We start from the raw sequence: 23,276 nt of genomic DNA, 5'->3' as shown, positions 1-23,276 counted from the left end.
GGCCAGATGTCAGTCCCTTGGGCTGGCCCCACTCCCTTTCACCACCAAAGCTTTGCACAAGTTGTCCCCCAAATACTCTTTTCTTTCTTCTTTGCCTAGTTAACTCCTACTCATCCTTCTAATCTCAGCTCAAGGCTCACCTCATCTTAGAAGCCTTTCCTGAGCTCCCTATCTCCACTAAATTTCCCGTCACACCCTCTCGTAGTACCCTTATTTCTCCTCTTTAATATTCCTCATAGCTGAACATTTATTTGTGTCCTTATTTGATTAATGCTTATCTTCCTCTAGATTGCAAACTTCACAAGGTAGGAGGATTTATTTGATTCTCTGTAGCATGCTCAGCCCATAGCAAGATGCTTGGTGCCTTGTGGGTGTTTCATATTTGTTGAATGAATGAATGAACAAATGCCATACTAAGATGTTTGTCATTTATCCCTTGGGTTTCATTGAAAGAACGTTAGCAGAAAATAGATTATTTAAATTTAAACAAGAAAACTCAGACAACTGTTTTGAGACAGGATGGGCAGAGGTTGGAAATGGACCAGTCTGACAGCTGTCACAACAGCATAGTTGAGAAAGAATGAGCACCCAGCCAAAGTAGTCCCATTGAGGCTGAAGAGTAGAGTGGAAGTGATCATGTTTAGAAGGTAGGGCAGATAGAACTTAGTGACTCTGTGAGGTGGTGAAACTGCCTTTGCAAAGATTATAACTGAGCTGATCTGACCCCATCTTGCTTCTAGCCTCTATGCTGTCTTTGTTCATTCTTGGGCATAGGCTGAACTAACTTTGGGAGGAACTTAGTTTGCAGTTTAATTTTGAAACAAATATAGTAACACCCTTTCCCCAGATAAGCCCCCTTCTTGGCTGGGAACTAGACTGCTTTTGTAGGACTAACAAATTTGCCACAAGATTTGAAATTATGGTTTAGGAGTCATTCAGCTAGAGGCCACCAAGTTCTAAACCTCCGCAATGGCTCCTAGGGATAACATCACTATTGTAAAACCTAAGATTGGTGCTTGAGTTATTTTTCAGGCCTTGCACTGAATAGATCACCCATTTCTATGATAGAAATGATCACCCAGATCAATAAATTGACTCATCTGATATCATGGCCCCCACCCAGGAACTGACTCAACTCAAGAGGGCAGCCTCGACTCCCTGTGATTTCATCTCCAACCCTACCAATCAGCACTCCCCACTTCTCAAACCCCCACCCACCAAATTATCCTTAAAAACCCAAATCCCAGAATTTTCAAGGAGACTGGTTTGAATAATAACAAAACTTCTGTTTCTGGTACAGGTGGGTCTGCATGAATTAAATTCTCTGTTGTAATTGCCCTGTCTGGATATCTTGATAAATCAGTTCGGTCTACACAGCAGGCAAGAAGAACCTGTTGGGAGGTTTATAGTGGCTGCTGGGATGGAGGGAGGTGCACCAATGAATTCAGGGTATGTAGAGACAGAACAGCTTTGTGGCAAGAGAGAGTGCACTCAGTTTGAGACTCGATGAATTTGAGGCTCCTAGGAGACACCCTGGGGAAGAATTCTAATGGGAAGTCTTATATTTTCAGCCCTTTTCACAGGTTTCTTGTCTGCCTAGTAACAAGGGCTAGGTTTATTGTTCTTTTAACCCTTTTCCCATTTAGAAAAAAAAAGTGCAGCACACTGCCAGCGCTCATTTAATTTTATAATAAACATGCCCTTTGAGGCTGATGCAAATCAGACTGATTTTTAATGTGAAAATAAAACATAAAAATTGTTCTTGGAGTTACTGCTACACAGAACTAATATCAGAACTGTCTGAATCATCAGAAACATGTATTTCAGAAAAATCAGATTCGTCAAATGAGTCTTTGGCCAACAACTGTTCGAGAACGATGTGAACAGCATGTGTAGAAATGCTACGCTTTCTAGGATTTGACATTTTCAGTGATTGAGAATTACTATATTTGCTAAACGGAGATACCACTACTAGAAACAGAATTCTATAAATAGGATGATGTCTTTTGTTTCCAAAGTTGATATACTAGAGAGAGGCAAAAATAATAATGAAGTGAGATTTTGTGGCAAAGTTATCTTGTGGTAAATGCTGCAGCCACAACTGCTGGCCGTGAGTATTCTCAGGGAAAACAGGAAAAGGGCTAAAAACAAAACATTTCTTGGAACCTTATTCCTTTACTCCTCTTCTTAGCAAACTGTCTTTGAAAGGGCAGACAGCACATGCTCTGTCTGCATCTGTTGAACTCCTGTTCACTTCTCTACTCCCCGTTCTCTTGGCATCACTGAAACTGCCTTCAATAAGGAGGCCAGAAGCCAAATCTAGTGCACCCCCCAGAGACTGAATATACAAAAGGACAATGTCCAGACCATATATACAAATAGAACTTTGATCCACAACCTGCAGCCACCTGCCCAGGAAACTAACCCCTTATTTACAAAACAAACAAACAAACAAACAAAAAACAGTCTAGGAAGCCAGCTTGCCATGTAAGTCAGACTTGTAGGAAGCCAGATAGCTATCTTTACTGACAATCCAGTGAAATAACTTTTGTACCTACTGGCCACAAGTGGCCAGGACATAATTAATGACTGAAATAATTGGCAGTTGGCAGCTTCCCAAACTTTTTTCTTCTGCTCTCAACTTAGAACCAACCAGAGAAAGCCAAATATGCTCCAACCAAACATACAGGATGCCCCACTTCTCATTAGCCTGCCTACAGCTTCCTCATGCCTAAAGTCACCGATCAGGGTACACCTGAGCCTTCTATTTTTCTACTCTCAGGTGTTCCTGATCCTCTGTCTGTCTCTGAGTCTCTGCCAAAACGCAGGTGATGGTGGCTGACTCCCTTACTACAGCAAACTCGGAAGAAATAGCCTTTGCTTTTCTCATTTAGTTGGTCTTCATTTATTCCCACAACCCTCCATTTCTTATCAAAATCACTCAGCCACACTTAATGCTACTAATCATGCCCTCCTGGAAACTGTCTCTTCCCTGAGCTCCCAAGCCCCCAGTTCTGATTCACCGTCATTTGTGTGTACCATGTCTTCGTGTCCTTCAGTGTCTCTTTCTCTGCCAGGGGAGTCCAGGGTTCCTTTCCTCAGCCTTCTTCTCTACTCACGTTCATGTCTCCTTGGGTAATGGTATCCACTCTTTCTCAACCAACACTGTTGCGCTTATTCCCTAAATCACTGCGTCCAGCCCAGACTTGTTCCTCCTGATTGCCTCCTCCCTGAGGCTCCACAAGCACCTAAACTCAACATATTCAAAGCCAATTCCCCTACCCCAACACATACACACACATAAACATGCTGCACCTTTCCCTTCCCGCCTCTGCTGGTCATACCATACCCACCGTATCACCCAAGTAAAATAATTAACTTGTACTGATCGATTTGGCCTCTTAAATATTTCCTTGGTGCATTTCCTCTTCTTCATCTCTAGTTCCACTATCCACTTTAGGATGTCACTATCTCTTCCCAAAGTATTACAGAAGTCTCCTAACTGGTTTTCAACTTGCCAGGCTTGTCTCCTTTCAAACAACCTTCCATTCTCTTTACAGAATCATCTTTTCAAAATATCCATCTGAGCATGTCATGCCTTGCCTACAACCCTCTTCATTATTTAATATAACATACAAGTCCCCACAATGTTCTCATCAGCCATGTTTCCTGTCATACAAGACTTTGAACTTGATGCTCTAAGCAGATACATCACACTGTTCAGACTCCTGAGTGCAAATTGTGAGTGTGCCCCTGGGAGGTATCAAAGCACCAGTGATATTCTCACTTGCATCCTCACTGGTGACCTGTGATCTTAGCTTGGCGTCCTTAGAGAATGTTTATGGCCAGCTGCTTGATCTCTGTGAAGAGATCTCTGCTTACGTGGCTAGCTGCCAGGAGGACCACGTTGGACTGAATTAACTATAATTTGTGAGCTTCCGAATTCTCTTTGTTGGAAGCCCTAGTTTATGCTCAGCTTGCAGGTGTGGCTGAAACCAAATGAAGGACTATCTAGGGCTTCCCAAAAGAAGGGGAATTTCAAACTCTTGCCCTCAGAATTTTTCATCTTCTGCACAAATGGAGTCTTTGCTTATACTTACAGATGTGGTCCTTTCCCTCCCGTGACCCCATTGATGGATCCACATCAACAGATAAGGGGCGCAGCAGGCTTCTCAGCTCTCCAGAGGTGGGCGAGGGCCTTCCCAGCAGGCATTTACTGTCAGCCAAACCAGCAGGAAGAAAGAAAGTCAATATCAGAGGGCAACTGGCTGATTGTTAAAGCTGGGCCTGGTGTGGGAGAAAGATAATGGTCTGGTGATTTCACACGTAAACATTTTTAAGATGCCGATAGCCAGCAGGCAGCCTTTCACATCAGATATCTCTGAAAGGCATCAGCATCTAGGGGAAGGCTAGGAGACAAGAAACTGCCCCTTCAACTAGAAAATATCGTACCTTTTATTGAAGAAAGGAACGCCTCATTCTCCAAGTGCCAGACCGTGCCTTCCTGATTTACAGCAGGACTTTGGAGGTTGACTACTCAAATCTAAAGTTACCGCAGCTGCCTCCCTGTTTGTGCGGCATGATGAAGTGGAAGGCAATAGAGGAGAGTCAGTAGAGCTCCAGGAGGCCAGTGCTGGCCGGGAACGAGGTCCCAAGTTACAGTCAGCCGTTAAGACTGACACTGTGGGAGAGGGTGATGGTTATGAGTACAGAAGATGGCAGATGCCGAGGAACAGGGAGGCTGCCCACATTGGCGGGCTGGCTGCTGGGTGTCATGATGCTGGCTCACACCAACACACATATGCACACACATAACCACCTGTGCACACCACACATACATACACACCTACACACACATACATACACACCTACACACACCCCTACATACATACACACCTACACTCATACACACACCTACACACACACCCCTACATACACATATGCACACACATAACCACGTGTGCACACCACACACACATACATACACACCTACACACACACACACACCTACACTCATACCACACACTCTTACACACCTACACACACCCCTACATACATACACACCTATACTCATACCTACACACACACCCCTACATACACATATGCACACAACCACCTGTGCACACCACACACATTTACATACATACACACCTACACACACATACATACACACCTACACTCATACACACCTACACACACCTACATACATACACACCTACACTCATACACACACCTACACACACCCCTACACACACATGTACACACACCTACACATACACACACCTACACACACACCTACACACACACCTACACTCATATGCACTACACACACACCTACACACACACATACACTCATATATACCTACACACACCTACACACACCACACACCCTACACACCTATACTAATACACAACTACACACACACACACCTACACTCATACACACCTATAAACACACCCCTACACACATACACACCTACCCACGTACCTACACACACATACACACACTCATACATACCTGTACACACATACACCCTTACCTACACACACCCTTACACACATACATACCTACACTCATACATACCTACACACATACACTTCTACACACACATACACACCTACACACACACCTATACACATGCACACCTACACCCATACACACCCACACATATACACCTATACACACCTACATACTGACACACATACACACACCTATACACATAAACACACCTACACACCTATACACACATACATACCTGCACACATACAAACCTGCACACACACATATGCACACCTATATACACACACCTACACACATGCACACCTATACACACATACATACACTCCTACATTCATACACACCTATATACACATACACTTTTACACACCTACACACACCTACACACACACCTATACTCATACACACATATACCCCATACACCTATACACATGCCTACACACACACCTACACCTACACACACACACCCCTACACTCATACACACCTATACACACACTCCTACACACCTACATGCATACACACCTACACATACATATACACCTACACTCATACCTATACACACACTCCACACCTACACGCATACACACCTACACATACATATACACCTACACCCATACACACCTATACACACATATACCCCTACACACATACACACCTACACATACATATACACCTACACTCATACACACCTATACACACATATACCCCTACACACCTACACACATACACACATACACACATACATACACGTGTACTTTCAGGATAACAAGGCAGTGACTCGGCTGGAAACTCTAGCAATGGTCCCGGGAACTACTGCTGTGCGGTGGGAAACTTGGAAACACAGGAGCAGCGCGGTGCAGGGTCTCAGCTCCAAAGCTTCTCTCAGGCATCCTTGGGACCTGCAGGACAGAGAAGAGCCAACAGCCTGCCTGCCAGCTGTGCTCTGACTTCCTCCAGATGGTGTCTGGTCCTCTCATAGGGGCCTGTGGTCCCTACTGCGAAAGTTCACTTTGGGGATCATTCCCAAATCTCCAGACTTGAAGAGGCACAGAGGTGGCCAAGGCCAGAGTTTGCCCAGCAGCCAGTTTGGATTTAGGGTCACATTACGGGGAGGTGAGACCATGAGTGCTTATGGTGGAGAAGCTACATGGATTTCAGGCAGTGGACGTGCCTCTGGGGAGGACAGCAGGTTAAGGCCAGGGACTGAACTTGGACTGCCAGTGGTTTACCTGGCTGTTTTTGCTAAAACACAGCTGAGTGGAACTGGGCGCTAGGAGGAGGCAGGTTGCCAGCAGTTAGGGCCTGGCTTGGCCCAGTGAGACCCTGGCCTCTCTTTTGTCTGGAAAGTTTCTATACATTAGAGCAAGTCCTGCTGACAGGTTGGAGACAGAGCTGAGGTGGACAATCCTCAGAGTGCGACTGATGGGAGCGATCACTTAGGCGCAAGGGCACCCACTGCCCCCTGGACTCTGGTTTTAGGAGAGGCCGTAGAAGCTCTGATCCACCGATCCTGAAGATAGCTAAAGCCCAGCAGTGAACAGACAGCGCTCTGGCAGCTGGATCATCCAGGGGCAGAGTTCTTGGCTGTCTCCACCCTTCTGAACACATCTGCGGGCATTGGGGAGACTCGGGTTACACAGGTGCTCCTTGTTTCTCTCCCCTTGCTGGGTTTTCATCAGGTTTTTTTCTGATGACACATACTGAGAGTGGAACGCTCTGTTGTAAGAAGACCCTGAGAGGCAGCAGGATTAAGCCACACATACCTCTCAGCAAGATTTTTGCAGAAAAGCATATTGAAGTGTGGGCATTTCAGGAGAACCCACAAAATCACAAGGCAGGAGAAGTCCTTTGAGCAAATCAGCAGACAGCTATGTTAGGATGAGGCTTCCCTTCCATCCTGAGCAGAACATTTTCAGTTTTCCAATTTAAGAAACCAAAGTGAACTGTTACCTTCCTTTATAAAGTAAGTAGAAACAATAGGAGTTTTCGGAAGAAAAAAAAAAAAGACTTGCTCAGAAAGCTAGCAGAGAGCTTAGAAAATATTATTTAAAAATGGAACATCTGACACAGTAGGAACAGAGGAGACCATGTCAAGAGAAGAAATTGCAAATGTCTGGGTTGGTTTGGACTTTGATTTACTTGTTGAAAATGAAAGGATATTTCATATTCCGAACGATGAGCCAGCCGCGCTGACAAGTTCACTGCTTAATCAGAGGAATCCAGCAAATTAATAGGTAATTCTGATGGAATAACAAAACCTCTCTCAGGTGGACCATGAAGTATCGCCCTGCTGCAAGGGAAAGGTGACAATGTGGATTTGTCCAGGAAGAAGGAGGGAGAGAAATATTTTCAGGGTCAGTGGATTTCTCTCTCCTCTCTGTCTCTGTCTCTTCTCAGAACAACATAGGAGAGAACGAGGTTTTCCCCGTGAGTGGTGAGCTAATAAGCTTTGTGAGCAGGAGGTTCTATGCATTAGGAAAGATTAACCCACGGCTAGCTCCTTTGTTTGCACAAGGAGGTGGTCCTCTGCTATTGCTGTGAAGGAGCAATTGGAATCCACAGTATTTCAGAAGGGCCTGGGGTCTCTAGTGCTCCCTCAAGAGCCATCCTCCCTGCCCCACTTCCTCCTTCGCCAGTCGTGGGACCTGGCATTCGGCACCATTTCATTTTTATAGCTCCCTACCCCATCCTGAGCACATTCGCACAGCCAGGAGATGGGCCGGTTCACTGGACTCCACCCTGGCCTCACTGGGGCTGACTTGAAGCCTCCATCTCGCAGATTCTGAGCGCCTCTGTGTTCTCTGTGTTTGCACCGTTTGTTCCCATGGCTTGGACTGTCTTCTTCCTCTTTCTCTTGGCTGATTCCTGCTAATCTCTTAGGCCCTTCTCAGGGACACTTTCTTCAGAAAGCTTCTGATTGCCCATGGCAGTTAGATGACCTTCCAAAGTGATCCCACGTGTTTGTCTTGGGCATTCCTCTGTCTCGACCCTGGTCATGCTGGACGGCAACTCTCTACTTCTTTCTCACACAGGCCTGTGAGTGTGGGAGAGGCAGTGGTTACGGCTTTTGCTGTGTAGCCCCAGATCCAGCAGAGGGATGGGGGCATATGACAGGAACTTGTTGGAGGTGGGAGCAGGTGACTCCCCTATGTGACAGATGGTGGGGAGGGTATGGGGAGGGAGGTGTCGGGGAGGGCTTCCCCAGGCTAAAATTCCTTTTAGTAGTACAGGTTCAGGGTATGTCCTTCCAGGTGGTGGAGAATAGGTACTCCAAGAGAATTTTGAAAGTCCAGGAAAGAATGGATCATGACGTGTGAGAATTAGAAGATTCTTGGGAAAGGCTCCACCTCCTGCTTCCAACAAGAATGCATGCATAGAGCCATTGATGACATCTTATTATCACTCACCCTGTCACAGGGAGACTGTACTCATGGATGAAAATGTGAGGAGATCAAGACCCATGTCAAACTCATACCAAAGTGTGTTCCATGATTCCCACACAGCATCTCAGTTTTGAGGAACACACTTTGGGAGACATTGATATTTCCCTTCCTTTTAAACATTCCAAATGGTACCCCAGTTTTAAGACTGTGGAAACTTTGTCTCTTCAGCCTTTATTTCTTCCTTTCCTCCTTTGCTCCCTTCCTCCCTCCCTCCTTGCCTTCTTGCTCGCTCCTTCTCTTTCCTTTTCTTTCTTTCTTTCTTTCTTTTCTTTCTTTCTTTCCTTCTTTCTTTCTTCTTTCTTTCTTTCTCTCTTCTTCCTTCCTTCCTTCCTTTCTCCTTCCTTCCTTCCTTCCTTCCTTCCTTCCTTCCTTCCTTCCTTCCTTCCTTCCTTCCTTCCTTCCTTTCTCCTTCTCTCCTTCCTTCCTTCCTTCCTTCCTTCCTTCCTTCCTTCCTTCCTTCCTTCCTTCCTTCCTTCCTTCCTTCCTTCCTTCCTTCATTCCCCCTTCCTTCCTTCTCTTTCTTTTTCTTTCCTCTCTCTTTGTTTTTCCTTCTAGGGGTTTACTAAGGGTGACATTTGAATTGTTGTAATAGAGTGGGCCACAAGTGTATTTGCATGTGACTGATGGCTGGCTTGCAAGCAGCCTGCATGGTCTCCACATGCTGAGAGCCAGTCTCAGGCTGGTAGTGATGCTGTGCCCCTGACAAACTGGAGTTCTGCCATCTGTGAGTGATAAATTAGTTGTCCCACCCTGTGAACATCCAGGGTAAAAGATTTCTCACTAGAAGGAAATTCTTAAGAACAGGATTGTGGCTTGTTTATCTCAGCCTCCACAGTACATCACCCATCGTAGGTCCTTGATAACACTTGCTGCATTAATGGACATAGTGCAATATGACAAGAGGTAAAATCTCAGTAATTAGAGATGGCAGAGAGGACTCGGGAAAGCCTTCCAGCTCAGATCCCAGGAGTCAAGCCAAGAGTACCATGGGGTGCATGTACCATCGAACAGGCAGATGGTAGACACACATCCTCAAGTTAGAGAATGGAAGTTGCCATACATGCAAGGACTTGCTACATGTGGGTGTGTACATCAGCTGAACCCTGGACTAAGAGTCTCAGAATAAATGGCAAGCCTTCCAGCTTGAGATATATTTTCCTGTCTTTAAAGTCTTCTGATCTATAGTGAAAATAAACATGGAGAACGAGGTTTTTCTTTTCTAGGCTCAAATTAAGTGCCTTCCATGTTGTTGGCACTCGCTCAAGAAACATTTAAATGAATGATTTGGAAGTGCAAGCAAGCTGGCTGGGACATCTGTCACCGTGCTGATGGCCAGCATGGATTTGTTCGGTCCAGCTGGCTGGGTGTGGCTTCTCGTCTTCCCCTGGTACTCCTCCTGGAGCTGGGGGGACGGTAGTAGGGGGGAGCAGGCTACCTTCTAAGGAAGAGCACAGCTTTCCTTCCATTTAGGAAATGTTATAAGAACATTTCCAGGATGCTCCTACACCTGTTTTGTGTTTGTTACCCAGTTACTTCCATTTCCAGGACCGTCTTCCCTGTACATAATGAGTGCCACCTTGCCCACTACCCATCCAAAGGGCCAGGAGTTGTGGAAGGTCCTTCTTTCCCAATTCCCATATGTGGCAATTTTATCATCTCCAATCCCAGACTTGTGCTTGAGGCTTTCACACCAAGGCCCAGGTTTTCGATGGCAGGTGTTTGGCAGAGCTGCCAGCCTCGTAAAACAAGGTAATGGTCTTTAGGAAGTAATCACTTTAGCTATTGTTTCCCAGCAGTTGCCAGAGAGTCTAGAAAGGACCTAGTGACTTCACGACAGTACAGCAAAAGGGAGAACAGCAGCTGCAGCAGCAGCCTGTGGACAGCAGGGAAGGTGACCGCTAATTTTACAAGCACTTGGAGATATTCTGGCACCTTCATAGGACACCAGGGAACCTGCAGTCACTTTTGCTGGCTGACTTTTCAATCTCCTAACATTGAAAAGCTCAATAGGAAAGAACTTAAATCCATTGTAAGGTTTTGCAATTTTCTCTAAGGTCAATATTACACATGGAATGCCTAATGGGAAATTGCTACAAAAATGGCAGCTAATTACAGGTTAGTGGATAAAACAACACCCTTCTCTGGAGATCCTATGCACGTAGATTGAAGGATAAAATAGAGCTGAATGGTATTTGATTTATTTGTATTTATCCAAGTCAGTGGCCCAGGCAGGAAGGTAATATATGAAAAGGGACATTTTTGGAATAGCTATTTTTGAATTATGCTCATGAAATACACACTGTGCTACAGAGGACATGTGGGAAAGCTACACTCTGACCGCATGACTAATTTTTAAAGCCTTGCATAAAGAGAATTCCCCCCAAGAACACAGCTGGGCTATTCCTTCGTGGACTGAATGTGTCAATTATGAATTGAACTAAGATGAAATTTTACTCCAGTATGGCAAATGAACTGAGGAGTGTACCCTGCAGCCAAGGTATTATGTAGTAGTTCATACACCAAGTACTATTATTTTATTAACTTTAAGAACATGTTTTACATAAAAACAGGCAACATCAAAAAAGCTTAGTTGATAAATGAACATACTATATCACAGATGATTTCATTCCACATTAACCTACATGTATTAGCTTAAACTGAAGGATTAGGGGGAAAAATTGGATCTCATTCCACCTTTAATTAAGGATACAAATTGTTCCAAAGTTATTTCATTAGGATTCTGAAAATCAAAGATTAACCTGTGTCACCTGATCCATGCAGCAAGTGATAAATTCAGTATTTTTAAAGGAAACATTGAATTTTTTTCTTGAGTCAAATTGAAACCTTTCAGAAACTTGTTTAAATGCATCAAGTCCTACCCACCTTTTTAGTATGTATGAGCAAAATACTATTTAATTTCACACTCAACTAATCCTTTAATAATTTTCTTTCAGCCAGAATGAAAAAGGCCAGTATTAATTTCCTAATAAATTTTTTTTCAAAAGTTATCGAGGATATGACTATAACCTTGGACCAGTTTCAATTTCTTTTTATTTTTTCTGAGAATACACCAAAGATTAATGTCAATGGCAAGTGAGAAATTGTCCCTAGAGAACTATTCAAGGACTTTTTCTCACTACATTTGATTGGACTGGAATGAACTGACATTATAGCATCTTTATCATCACCTTTAAAATTCTATTTTCTCTTAGTAGCAACAGTGAAGACTTTAGAACTATTACTTACTTTAAATGAATAAAGTATATCACAGACAAAAATAGACACTTTTACATTAAAGCAACATCAAGGGCCTCAATTTCATTGAACAGAAACAAATACTGAAGAAATGTACAGGTATGATTTAATTTTAGAGAGTGCTCTTTCTTCAGGGAAAAAAAATGAAACTAGATCTCTTATTTGTCTGTATGGGCAAGATATGGTAAATGTCATGATCAAAACACATGCCAGTTAGAAACTTGATCACAGAAATGATGCTCAGTGTTGAAGCCCAACAATAAACAAACAACAAACAAAAACCCCCACTCTAACCAGAGGCATTTAGGCCTCTCCATTGAATTTCCTGTTTCCCACCAGTTTACGACCCTTAATGTTACTGGATGAATGGCTGCATATTTGAGATGATTAAAAATAAAAGACAGGCTTAAAAGCACCTCCTCCTCCAGTATGTAATTACATACAAACGAAAGATTCCTTCTGACAGTCCTAGGAACCCCATTTGTTACTGTTTCATGTATAAGCACCATTGAACCAATTTTTAAAGCACATTTGCAGTTATCAAATGTTTAGTGTGTCCTCAAGTTTCATTGATTTGTTTGCCTTTAAGCAAGAAAAGAGTAAAGTGTGTTATTCTCCTCTGCTTCTTATCATATCTGAATTGTCAAAAATGTTAATTTTGGAAGGGCTTTTAATCACTATTTTCCCCAACAGACTAGAATGGCTCCATGAAATCTGACAATTAAGGAAATCTCTGTCCCCAGAAGAAGCACATATCTGACCCTCTAAACTGCATGCAAAGTAAGGGTCTGTGTGAGAATATTTTTCCCAAACTCCCGATGGGCATGGCAGACAATATGTAGAAAAATCTGAGTTTTGAACTGACCAACTTCAAGTCTTTTAAAATCCTTGGGCAAAAAAACCAAAAAATATTATCTAGCAGTTAAAAAAATTATTGACTTACAAATTATAGAAAAGATATGTTATCTACAATATATGCCAGGTGACCCATTAAATTTAAAAAACATATCCGAATGGGTAACTACATTAAAACTACCATCTTGGATTTTGGTGCTTTCCAAAATTCTGAAATCACTATTAAGGAGGGACGATACCAGATTTTTTTGTTGTTCTTTTCTTCGGAGAATGGGGAAGAAGTTGGAAAGAGAAGGAAGTAAACCTTCACTCTTTGGTACAGCCCTGTATAGCAAACTTCAGCCTGGGGCACATTTTTATGGTCAAATTAAAAACCTTTGAGAATAGTAGTTTATCATAGAAATGCTGACAGATCCTAACCCAGAGAAGGGCTAGGAGCAACACAGTAATATTAAGAAAGCTCTCCCTCAGCACGATTGAGCTTCAGCGCAAGGGATAGAGTTGTCTAATGGACGCCCTTGGCCAGTAAACAACCGTGATTTAATGTGCCTGAGACTTGGTCATATGGGAGCTCTGTGACCCTTTAAGTCAAATTTTCTTTTCTTTTTGTTTTCAACTGAAATACGCCTCAAAGGGTAAAGGATTGCAATTTTAGCCTTCATTCATGGATATATTGCTTTCTTTCAACAATATCTGACGGGCCTGTTAACTGCCACCCATGGGGAGCAGGTTGCAGGAAGGTCTCATTGAACACAAAACACCAAGTGTTTTCAGTAGTTTATTCACATTTTTTTTCTCTGTTTATTTTAATATGCACCACGTGTAAGTTAGATGAGGGCTACGGTAAAAACATTTTTGATGACTGAAATCTTACTTTTCCTTCTAACGATCTGGAGCAAATCACATATTCATTGATCATGACGAATAAAATGATTTCTGCTACAATGTTGAGAAAAAAATGTGTTCATTAATATGAACACATGTCTACAGAGATGATTTACACGATGCAAGTAATGAAAGAGTTCTTCCTTAACTAGTCAACTATCAAACTGAAAAGATGAATCTTAAAATTCCCTTGAAAATACCATATGGTTGGTCATGTGTCAGTAAAAGAAAGATGGTCCCCATCACCAGGCCACCACCAGAAGAGAGCTATATTAAATACTTGGGAAAAAATATGGAAACACTTGTGGTGATGATTAAATTGATAATTACATAGATACACTGCCATAATGATACATATTTGTTCTATGATAAGTGAAATCAAAAATAAGATCAATTTGGTTATAGAAATTCCTTAAAGAACACCACCACTTAATTATTTCAAACTTGAACTATCCCAAGAAGGTCGAGAAAAAAATTAGAAAGCACTGGCTAAAAGCAAAGCAATCTGGATACACCAATGTAGTCAGCATGCCTTGTGCTTGTCTGTTAACCCTCTGAGTACATCTCTGACATTCAGGATCTTGGTAGCTTAATGTGAGAAAGATTGCATTCCATCTGATTACTCAAGATTTCTACTTGACTGGTCACATTCCACTCTTTATTCAGCACAGATCACTCAAATTCTACAGTGATGTGCTGGGATCCCCATGATGAATGGGCCTTGCATTCTTCTGAGCTGCCCTTCTGCAGTGTGCTGAGAAACACTCCCCAGCTTCACACAGTCCAGAGTCCCCCTAGACATCGATGAGAAAAGGCCTGAGCCATGCACTGCAGGCTCAGTACACTAGATGCTGTAGCAATATAGTTAATGCCCACAGAAAAAGCAGTAATTCAGAGAAAGAAAGGAAAATGACAGTCCACTGCAGGTAGGTCTCTGCCCATTGCATTCTTCATACTTTTAGAGTTGAGGCCAGGCTGTAGAGCTACTCCGTAGCCTTGGAATAGCGCTTTGCTTTATATTACTAGAGAAAGCAATAATTTCTGACTAATTCAGTGTTCCTCATTAATATGGAATCTACCTATACACCAACACTCTTTCTGGTGTTCTGTGCCCCTCACCCCCACCTCCCCCCAAAAAACAACTCAACTAATTTACTAATTTATGCTACTTTGTGATTTTGTGTGTTATCGCTTCTAGATGCTCCAAAAGAGGGGAAAAAAACCCTCAATAAATAATATGCTGTTTACATGTCAGGACAACACAGACCACAGAGATGAACCTAAATGTAAAAGAGAAAAAATTTTGGAGATGGTGTTGCAAAAGTAATGACATGTGATTTAAAAATCCATATTAATGTAGACCATAGTTTCAGGGCTGAAGAGTAAAAATGCAGCAAGTGAAGATCAATGTGCATTTGAAAATAAAGGACTATAGAAACGTTGTTCACAAATTTTAAGACTCTCAGGTATTAAAATATATTCAAACAGAGAACGTAGGTACTGTTCAGCCACCAGATGCAAATTTCATGAGATATCTCTCCCTGGTTGTCTCATGGATCCCAGAGCTCAGCAAACCTTGGGAGCACATTTGAGCTGGGCAACTGCCTCTAAGACATGCCAGGAGAATCCTCTCTGAGCACTGCGGTGATGCACAGAACCTGCAAATCCCCATCCTAAAATGGAATCTGTTCCAGAAGAAACTCAGGCCTGGAGACTCTGCACTAGGGAGATTGATTTGGTGACAGGAGTGAAAATACAGGTCGCAGACAGGACTTGGCCCAAAGACAGAAAAAAACACTATGACCTCCTGGACAGCTAAAGACAGTGGTATTAAAAAAAATCATTTTAGGAGATGGAGGTTTTATCCTCAGGGGTATCATCTAGGTCTTTCATCCTGATCTTCCTGGGAGACTATATAGGTAAACTAAAGGTGCACATGGAATTGTCTTGCCAGTGGTTTATTCACTGAAAACTTATTGTTAGAACATTCTGGATTGTGTTCCCAGTGTGCTTTCTCCTCAGCCATCTTGCAAAGCACCTGCCTCCAGGCTCCTTGTGCCCCAGCTCTCCTATGTGTGGATTTCATACTAGATGTAGATTGCACAGTGATGACCACAGTGCGTGGAAGCAGGTGAGAAAAAGCACAGGATGTTATTCCCTCTTACTGTTTGAAATTCCAGCCCTGCAGAGCACCGGGCAATTTATTGCTCTTTTCCACCGGTTGTTTCTTTCCTGTAGATGTCTGACACTGAGTAGAGAGACCCTCACTCACCAAGAACAAGACAAGCTATGGTGACTCCCTGAGAGTCTGCGCTGGTGCTAGCAGCAGCTGATATGGAAGCAGCATTTCTGGGGCATCATCAGTACATCTTCATGTGGAGACAATTTGGGGGGGCACCATCTATTTCTGGGGTCAAGCTCTTTGCCACAAACCCAATTCCCTCCACCTGGGATGCAGAACTCACTGCAACTGACAGTCATATCTCTAACGAAAAAAAAATCTGTTTCTGAATAGGATTGTGAAGAAGAAAGAATAGTGCGTGTGTCAAAGTTATAAACCTGCCATGTTCTAAACCCACAGAAAAGGACAAACAAGATATCATTCTAAATGTCCTTCTTTTCTGGACATTTCAGCATCTAACAACACCCCTTGATCTGCAGTAAAATCAAGAAACATGTGTGTATACATCCAAAGACCTGAAAAATTCCCCAACAAGAATTCTCAATAAAATTCTATGCACTCAGAGGGTTAACAAGTGCTATATTACATACTGCAGATCCTAGCTTGACTGATAAACATTCATTGCTTCTAAGTTTAAAAAAAAAAATTGCAAATTGGCCTTAACCCTTTGAGGACTCTATTAGCAGCAAATTACCATCTTCACAATCACCACGTGTCATCTCATTCAGTAAAGGGACACCGCTACAAAGATACCTGAAAACACTTTCAGTTCTGCCATTCAAGCATTGAGCGCTAGATAGATCAGATGAAACTGTTTTACACAAATTTGGGGGAAAAAAAATCTCAGAGTCTCAAAGGGTTAAGCTAGGACTTTGAGTAAAAGGGTCTTATTAAAAGGGCGAGTTGGGGGAGCGAACAGTCTCGGAGGAGCTTGGGGAGTAGTCTTCCGATTCCGAGTTGAGTTCGGGAGGAGCTGGCTGCGCCTTGTACCGGCTCCTCACATCCTGGTTGCGTCTTCGTCGGAAAACCTGCCTCTCCTTATCAAGAGCGGTGGTCTAGCAGGGGCATAAAATGAGAAAGAGGACAATTAGGGCGAGGGAAATGGCAAAACAAACTCTTTCTAGAACTTTCTGAGGTCAGAAAAAATACACTGGCCAAGTTCACCTGTCCATCATGACACACTTTTTGTTGACAGTCACCACTCTCAGGGAGCCCTCTGCTCCCCACAAATCCAGGTCTTTAAGGGACCTGGTCATGACATCTGCAGGCACAGGCAGGATGGATGGTGTACTGGGTTTACCCTTCCCCACCCCTCCCCAGACTTTTGCTAGCTCCACATTTATTTACCCTTGGTGGCTCCTAGGCTAGCCAGAGGACACCCCCATCTTCTCTGAAAAGGGGTGCCTGAGTCCTGTGTGTAAAAATCCCCCTTGGGCAACTTCAATTAACATGCAGCTTGGGTAGCTGCATAATACAGATGAAAGGTGATGAAGTTGTCAGTCAGACATGGAAACGGAGCCACGGCTCATCCTGTTCTTTTAGCACCTCCTCACTCTAAATGATCTTATTATCTGTTGATGAGGGAGTGTGGATGAATTTCTGGGAAGGATTGGTTTAATTTTAATGAAACCAATGCCTGAAATTGAACACTGCTTTGAATGCAATTAAACCAAGTGGAAACCTTCCCACGGATTTCACTTTACAAAGTTCATTTTCATCGTAGTATGTGGTAATTTATGAAACTGAGATTCAGTTTTGTAGGTATTCCAACTCCCAGTCTCTGTGCCTCAATTTCCTGAGGAGACCTCCGAGGAGTCCCCAGATGTGCTATCTGCCTGTAGCTCTGGAAGTTACCATGACATCAGAATGGGGGACGGCATGACTTCATCACAGATTTAGTGGGTGTGGGGGAAAATGGGGTCATTACAGAGAAACCTTACACAGAAAGCAGAAGAGTAGGTATGAGGTCTGAAGAAAAATATAGAACGCATATAAAAGTTGAAGGCGTTCTTGTTTGAAAATCCCTCTTTAAAAGGATGTAGCCTGGAGGTTATTCTGCTTTTAAGAGATTACTTTTCCTCTATGGGGATATACGCCACCATTTTTCCTCTTGAAAATTTACTGTTAGCTCCCAAAGAACAGAGATAATTTTATAGCCAGCCTGGTTCTGAGAACAAAGCGAAAACTAAGCCCCTCATACAACTGCAGTATAGCATTAGGGCAATCTTAGATCTAAAATAGGCCAATCAAAGTTCCAAAACGAAGTAATAAAGAGATAAAGAGAGGCAGTGTGTAGAACCAGTACAGTAAACAGCTTCGTTAGGCTGAACTGCTCTACTTTAGAAACTATCCACCCACTGAATGAACAGTGTTACAAACCAATGAGGAAGATAAACTTCAATAATTCACTTCTTGTCTCACTAGATTGTTAATACAATGATTCAGTAACAGGTCTGTTGAAACGTCTACCTTTGATTCTACTTGTTGAATTTTTAAGGATGCTCATATAGTTGTTAGTCTTATACCTATTGAGTTTATGATATTTTCAGTGTCATAAACCCAAATTCCTAACTTTATTTAAAACATTGTAAAGTTACAACACATGGTATTTTGCTTTCAAAGCAAACTGAAATGTTCTCTTTGTGTAGAGTTGAATGTTTGTAAAAAAAACAGACGTCTATTTAGTCTGCCTTACATAAAAAGCATTTTGTAGTTAATCCAAGAGTAATATAAACACCTCTTGGTCATAAGAAATCTTTCTATTTCTACCTCCTTGAGAAAGAAAAAAGTCATTTGCATTGGAATATTCTGACTTGTGAACAGAGGCAGTCAGATGTGGGGAAGAAAAGCACATCGGGGTTTTGCGTCCCACTCTGTCAGGGATTTTGCGTCAGGGATTTTGCGTCCCACTCTGTTCATTGCTGACCATTCACCCGGGTTTCTCATCTTTTAAATAAGGAGCACCTTTCCACTGTCATAGAGTTGCTATAGGTAGAAATGGGTGTGCAAATGCTTTCTAAACAGCCAAGACTCCCAGAAATGTAAGGTGTTCTTTTCTTTACAACTTGATGTAAGACATTGTTTTAAAATAAAATAACTGCAGGTTATAGAAAAGCAATGTGCACAAAGCCCACGTTAGAACTTAACTCAGTACTTTCCCTCCTTCCTTTAGTTTCACTGGCGCCCTCTCGATATTTACTTCATTTCCCCATTATCCACTCAATACTTCACACTCTTAGCTGCAGCCACTGAAATACACCATTCTCCACAAATACTGTAATTCAGTTTATGCAGAAGCCGGTGGCACTTAATGTTGAGCCCATGCTTGGATGGTTCCCTCACCCTCATTTTCACCTTCATTTCTGCAAATCCTTATAAGCACAATCATATTCTCTTCTTGTCCTGCCTAGAAAGCCCTTCCCCTGTCCCTGTTGAAGCAGTCAGTTCTGGCCACTCCTACAGATTTCCCTAGTCGGTAGCTTTCTAAATGTTCACCTTTGTAGATAAGGCCTCATGCACAAAGGCTCCTGAGCTTTCAGGTGCATGGATCCCCAGGATGCTCATGACACTTATTCTTGGAAATTTATCATGGTCATGGGCATGTGTCATGGAATAAGTGGTTCAAGGTTGTCTCTATTGGATTTGCAGACTCTTAGAGTTGAATGAGGGTTTATAAAGCATTTTTGTCCAATGCTCTGTCTTTACAGGCAGGGAAGCTGAGGCCTAGGCATGTGGAGAGACTTGCCCATATGCATTGCTAACTAGGAACAGAACTCAATCTTCTCCTGTGCAAAGCCCAAGCAGTGTCTTCCCATTTACTCTGAAGTTTATTGAAATGATAAATTAAAGTCACTGCACTCCCAGAAGCTCATCCCTTCTCTGTTCCCAGCCAGCATGAGCTAGGGAAAGACACTGGCCACAGGTAGTATCAAAGGCCAAAAGACAGTGGCTTCTCCACACTGATGATCAGAGAAACTTCTCTTTGTAGAAGCAGACAGGATCCACCATGTGGACAATCCCGTGAACACATTCTGAATTTTGATGCTCGTAAACTCCTAAGGAGACCTGAGTCTGATGACAGAGGTGCAGTTTTCTACCCCTCAGGTCCTCATAATATTCTCAAACCAGTACTGAGGACTCCCAACTGACTTGCTCTCAGAGATGTTCTAGAGGGCATCACTGCCCACAGGTCTTTCCTTCTCGGCCCCCACCCACTCTGCTTAGAGAAAGTATTTTAGGAACTTCTTTCTTCTCTATTTCCATGACAATCTAGTACCATTATTGTTCATCCTGCCTGCACCATAATTGACCCTAATTAACTGTTTTCCCTACCACATTGTAGACTCTTTGGAGAACCAAGGTCAAGCCTTGGATATCGTCTCTGTGTTTTCCACAGTTCACAGCACACAGTAGACACTCTATGAACTTTGTGTCATTTGAAAGATGGGAAACAATGAAGGCAATCTGTTTCTCTTTCTTCAAAAACTTTGTGGCTTCTGAAATATGAGAAAATACAATAGAGGTGATCTGCTTCTCTCTGGAGCACCCACCTTCTGGTCCATTCTGCACACAGCTGTCAGGTCAATTTCTACAAGGTCCAATTAATTTATTTACAGCTCCTCATAAAGCCCAATTTCTTTCCTTGGCCCAGCCTTTGCCATGTGCTTCCAATAAAAACTTCCAGGGTGTAGTACCTATTATTACTCAAAATGATCCTATGGCATAAGTAGAGTCATTGTCTTCCTTTAGTGGACACTTGATTTTCAAGCACAGCATCTGTTTACTCTGCCTATGGTTAACTATACTTTAATTTCTCTTTGGATACCTCCTCACTCCCACATTCCATGATTCCAATGAAGTTGACCCTACTCCTATCTCTGGGAGTAGGGTTGGTGTGGGCTTGTGACTCAGGAGTAAGCCTGAATTTACTGCATTCCCCAATATCCATGAATGGCCCAAGATGGGCACCCAACTCCGTCAATAGGACATGGTAAGACTTTTGCTGGAACTTCACATTTATAATGAACCCCAATTTTGAGAGACTGGCAGGCCTGGAGCTGCTTCTCCCATCCTGGGTACCATGTGAAGTCCAAAACTAAAGCCAACACAGGGGGGCAGGGCTGGAGATGTCAAGAAACCAAGCATTAACTGAGTGCTGGATCCATCCATCACTGAAGTCAGACTCAACCTGTGAACCTCTCAGGTTATGTAAAAGAATACATTTCCTTTTTTGCTTAAATCAGTTTGGTTTTGGTTTTCTTCACTTGCCATAAAAACAGTCCAAACTGATACATCTCTGAATGTGCTTTAATCATTCTCACATCTACCTCTTGGTTCAAGGTACTTGCCAACATGAAATTACCTCTCTTCCTCTCTCTGCTCACTCAAATGTATTTATTCTTTTTTTTTTTTTTTTTTTTAAACGGAGTCTCACTCTTGTTGCCCAGGCTGGAATGCAGTGGCACAATCTTGGCTCACTGCAACCGCCGCCTCCTGGGTTCAAGTGATTCTCCTGCCTCAGTCTCCCAAGTAGCTGGGATTACAGGCACCCACCACCACACCCGGCTAATTTTTGTATTTTCAGTAGAGATGGGATTTCACCATGTTGGCCTGGCTGGTCTCAAACTCCTGACCTCAGGTGATCCACCTGCCTTGGCCTCCCAAAGTGCTGGGATTACAGGTGTGAGCCACTGTGCCCTGCCAATTTATTTATTCTTGAAGACTTGATCAAATTTTACCTTCTGTACCATATTTTTTCTTTCTAAACTCCTTAGGCAAGAATTGTTTTGACCAAACTTTTGGGAATTAATTGCACACTGACATTCTATTTTTTTTTCTTTGCATATTCCCCAAATACCTTGCCAACTATTCTATGGGAGAATTTGAAACTTCTTGGCATTTTCCAGATGATTAGTAGACTGTGGCGCACATATTAACTGTGTATTAAATACTTCTTAATTAATGTAGCATTATTTTAGGGGACTGTATACTTTCTGAATAATAACAGTAGCAAAAAATATAAGTCAAAGCAACCCTAACACAAAAGAGTAAGAAGTTAAAAGTATTAAGAGTCAATATTTAAGACTATAATTTATGTTTCAAATATGACCAAATTCTTATGTCAGATAAAGTTAAAATTCTCTTACGAATTCACTCATCCAACAAGCATTTATTGCGGTCTAATTTCTTATCATACTAAACACTGTAACGTATAATGTTTAGAAGTTTGTGGCCACAGAATTAACTTGACTCTAAAACAGGTGCAGTTCATCTTTTCCAAATGAATTTGATAGCCCAGATATGCAGTTTGGGACAGATGAAGTTACCAAGGAAATAGCACTATAGGCTACTATATTACAGGGTATTGTCATAAAATATGTAATCCAATTGAAAATGTCTTCCCCGCCCCTGAAAAAGAAAAAAAGCATTTGAAACATAATTTGTTCCTCTGAAATCCTGCATCACAGCTTCAGATTCTGAGCCCTTTCAACCACTTCTAAAAGGCACCTTTACTATTTTTGTTGGTGGGGTCAGGGGGGAGTCCTCAAGAGTCAACTTGATTTTGTTTGTGTGTGCGTGGCTAGCTTTACTCTTTATCAGTCACAAAAAAATCCCCAGACATCAAGCAAATAGGGTCTCTTCTTAATGCCTATTTTTGTAAATTAAGGATGTCCTCAGGTATAGGCTTGAGGCTCCATGAACACTTTAGAGTTCCTAATGGATTTATTATTTTATTAGTTATTTTGTTCATAGTTTGTACCTTTGTCGGAACCTACATGAATAGGCTTGCAGTAGAATTCCCAAGTGTTTCTTTAGTAAGTTACCACTTCATTAAGAGATCCTAAGAGACTCTGAAGAGTGCATTATCACATTTTGGTGCTAATTATCACAGGTTAGAGGTAAGCAAGAACTCTCTTGAGATTCTGGAGTTGACCAGTGGTAACCAAGGATGCAGCTCTAACCTAGTTACTTCAGATATGTGCATGATAGAGACTGCCACGCTGTGTACTGGGTGAGAGCTGAATAATGATGGCCCGGGGGAAGTTGGTAAAGAGAGAACACATGGTTGATTAAATAAAATGGTATAGAGAAATGGACTAATATAAACCTGTCCTACCCAGAAGAAACACTGCATAT

At 42.4% G+C, this 23,276-nt stretch overlaps 1 protein-coding gene across 5 annotated transcripts in view; it reads right to left on the bottom strand.

Annotated features, from left to right (window-relative positions):
* Positions 1–12,022: 12,022 nt before the first annotated feature.
* Positions 12,023–23,276, bottom strand: part of DCLK1 (doublecortin like kinase 1) — a 359,929-nt gene continuing 348,675 nt past the window's right edge. For all 5 annotated transcript variants that reach the window (XM_030922322.1, XM_010383111.2, XM_030922321.1 and 2 more), the window contains one exon: positions 12,023–17,194. In XM_030922322.1, coding sequence (XP_030778182.1) covers positions 17,030–17,194 — 165 coding nt within the window. In that variant the 3' untranslated portion in view covers positions 12,023–17,029. The remainder of the gene's footprint in view (positions 17,195–23,276) is intronic.

This window comes from Rhinopithecus roxellana, chromosome 18 (genome assembly GCF_007565055.1).
Source record: "Rhinopithecus roxellana isolate Shanxi Qingling chromosome 18, ASM756505v1, whole genome shotgun sequence".
NCBI classification, from domain to species: domain Eukaryota; kingdom Metazoa; phylum Chordata; class Mammalia; order Primates; family Cercopithecidae; genus Rhinopithecus; species Rhinopithecus roxellana.
The sequence above is the reverse complement of the archived record's forward strand: the minus strand, read 5'-3'. Positions and strand labels throughout refer to the sequence as shown.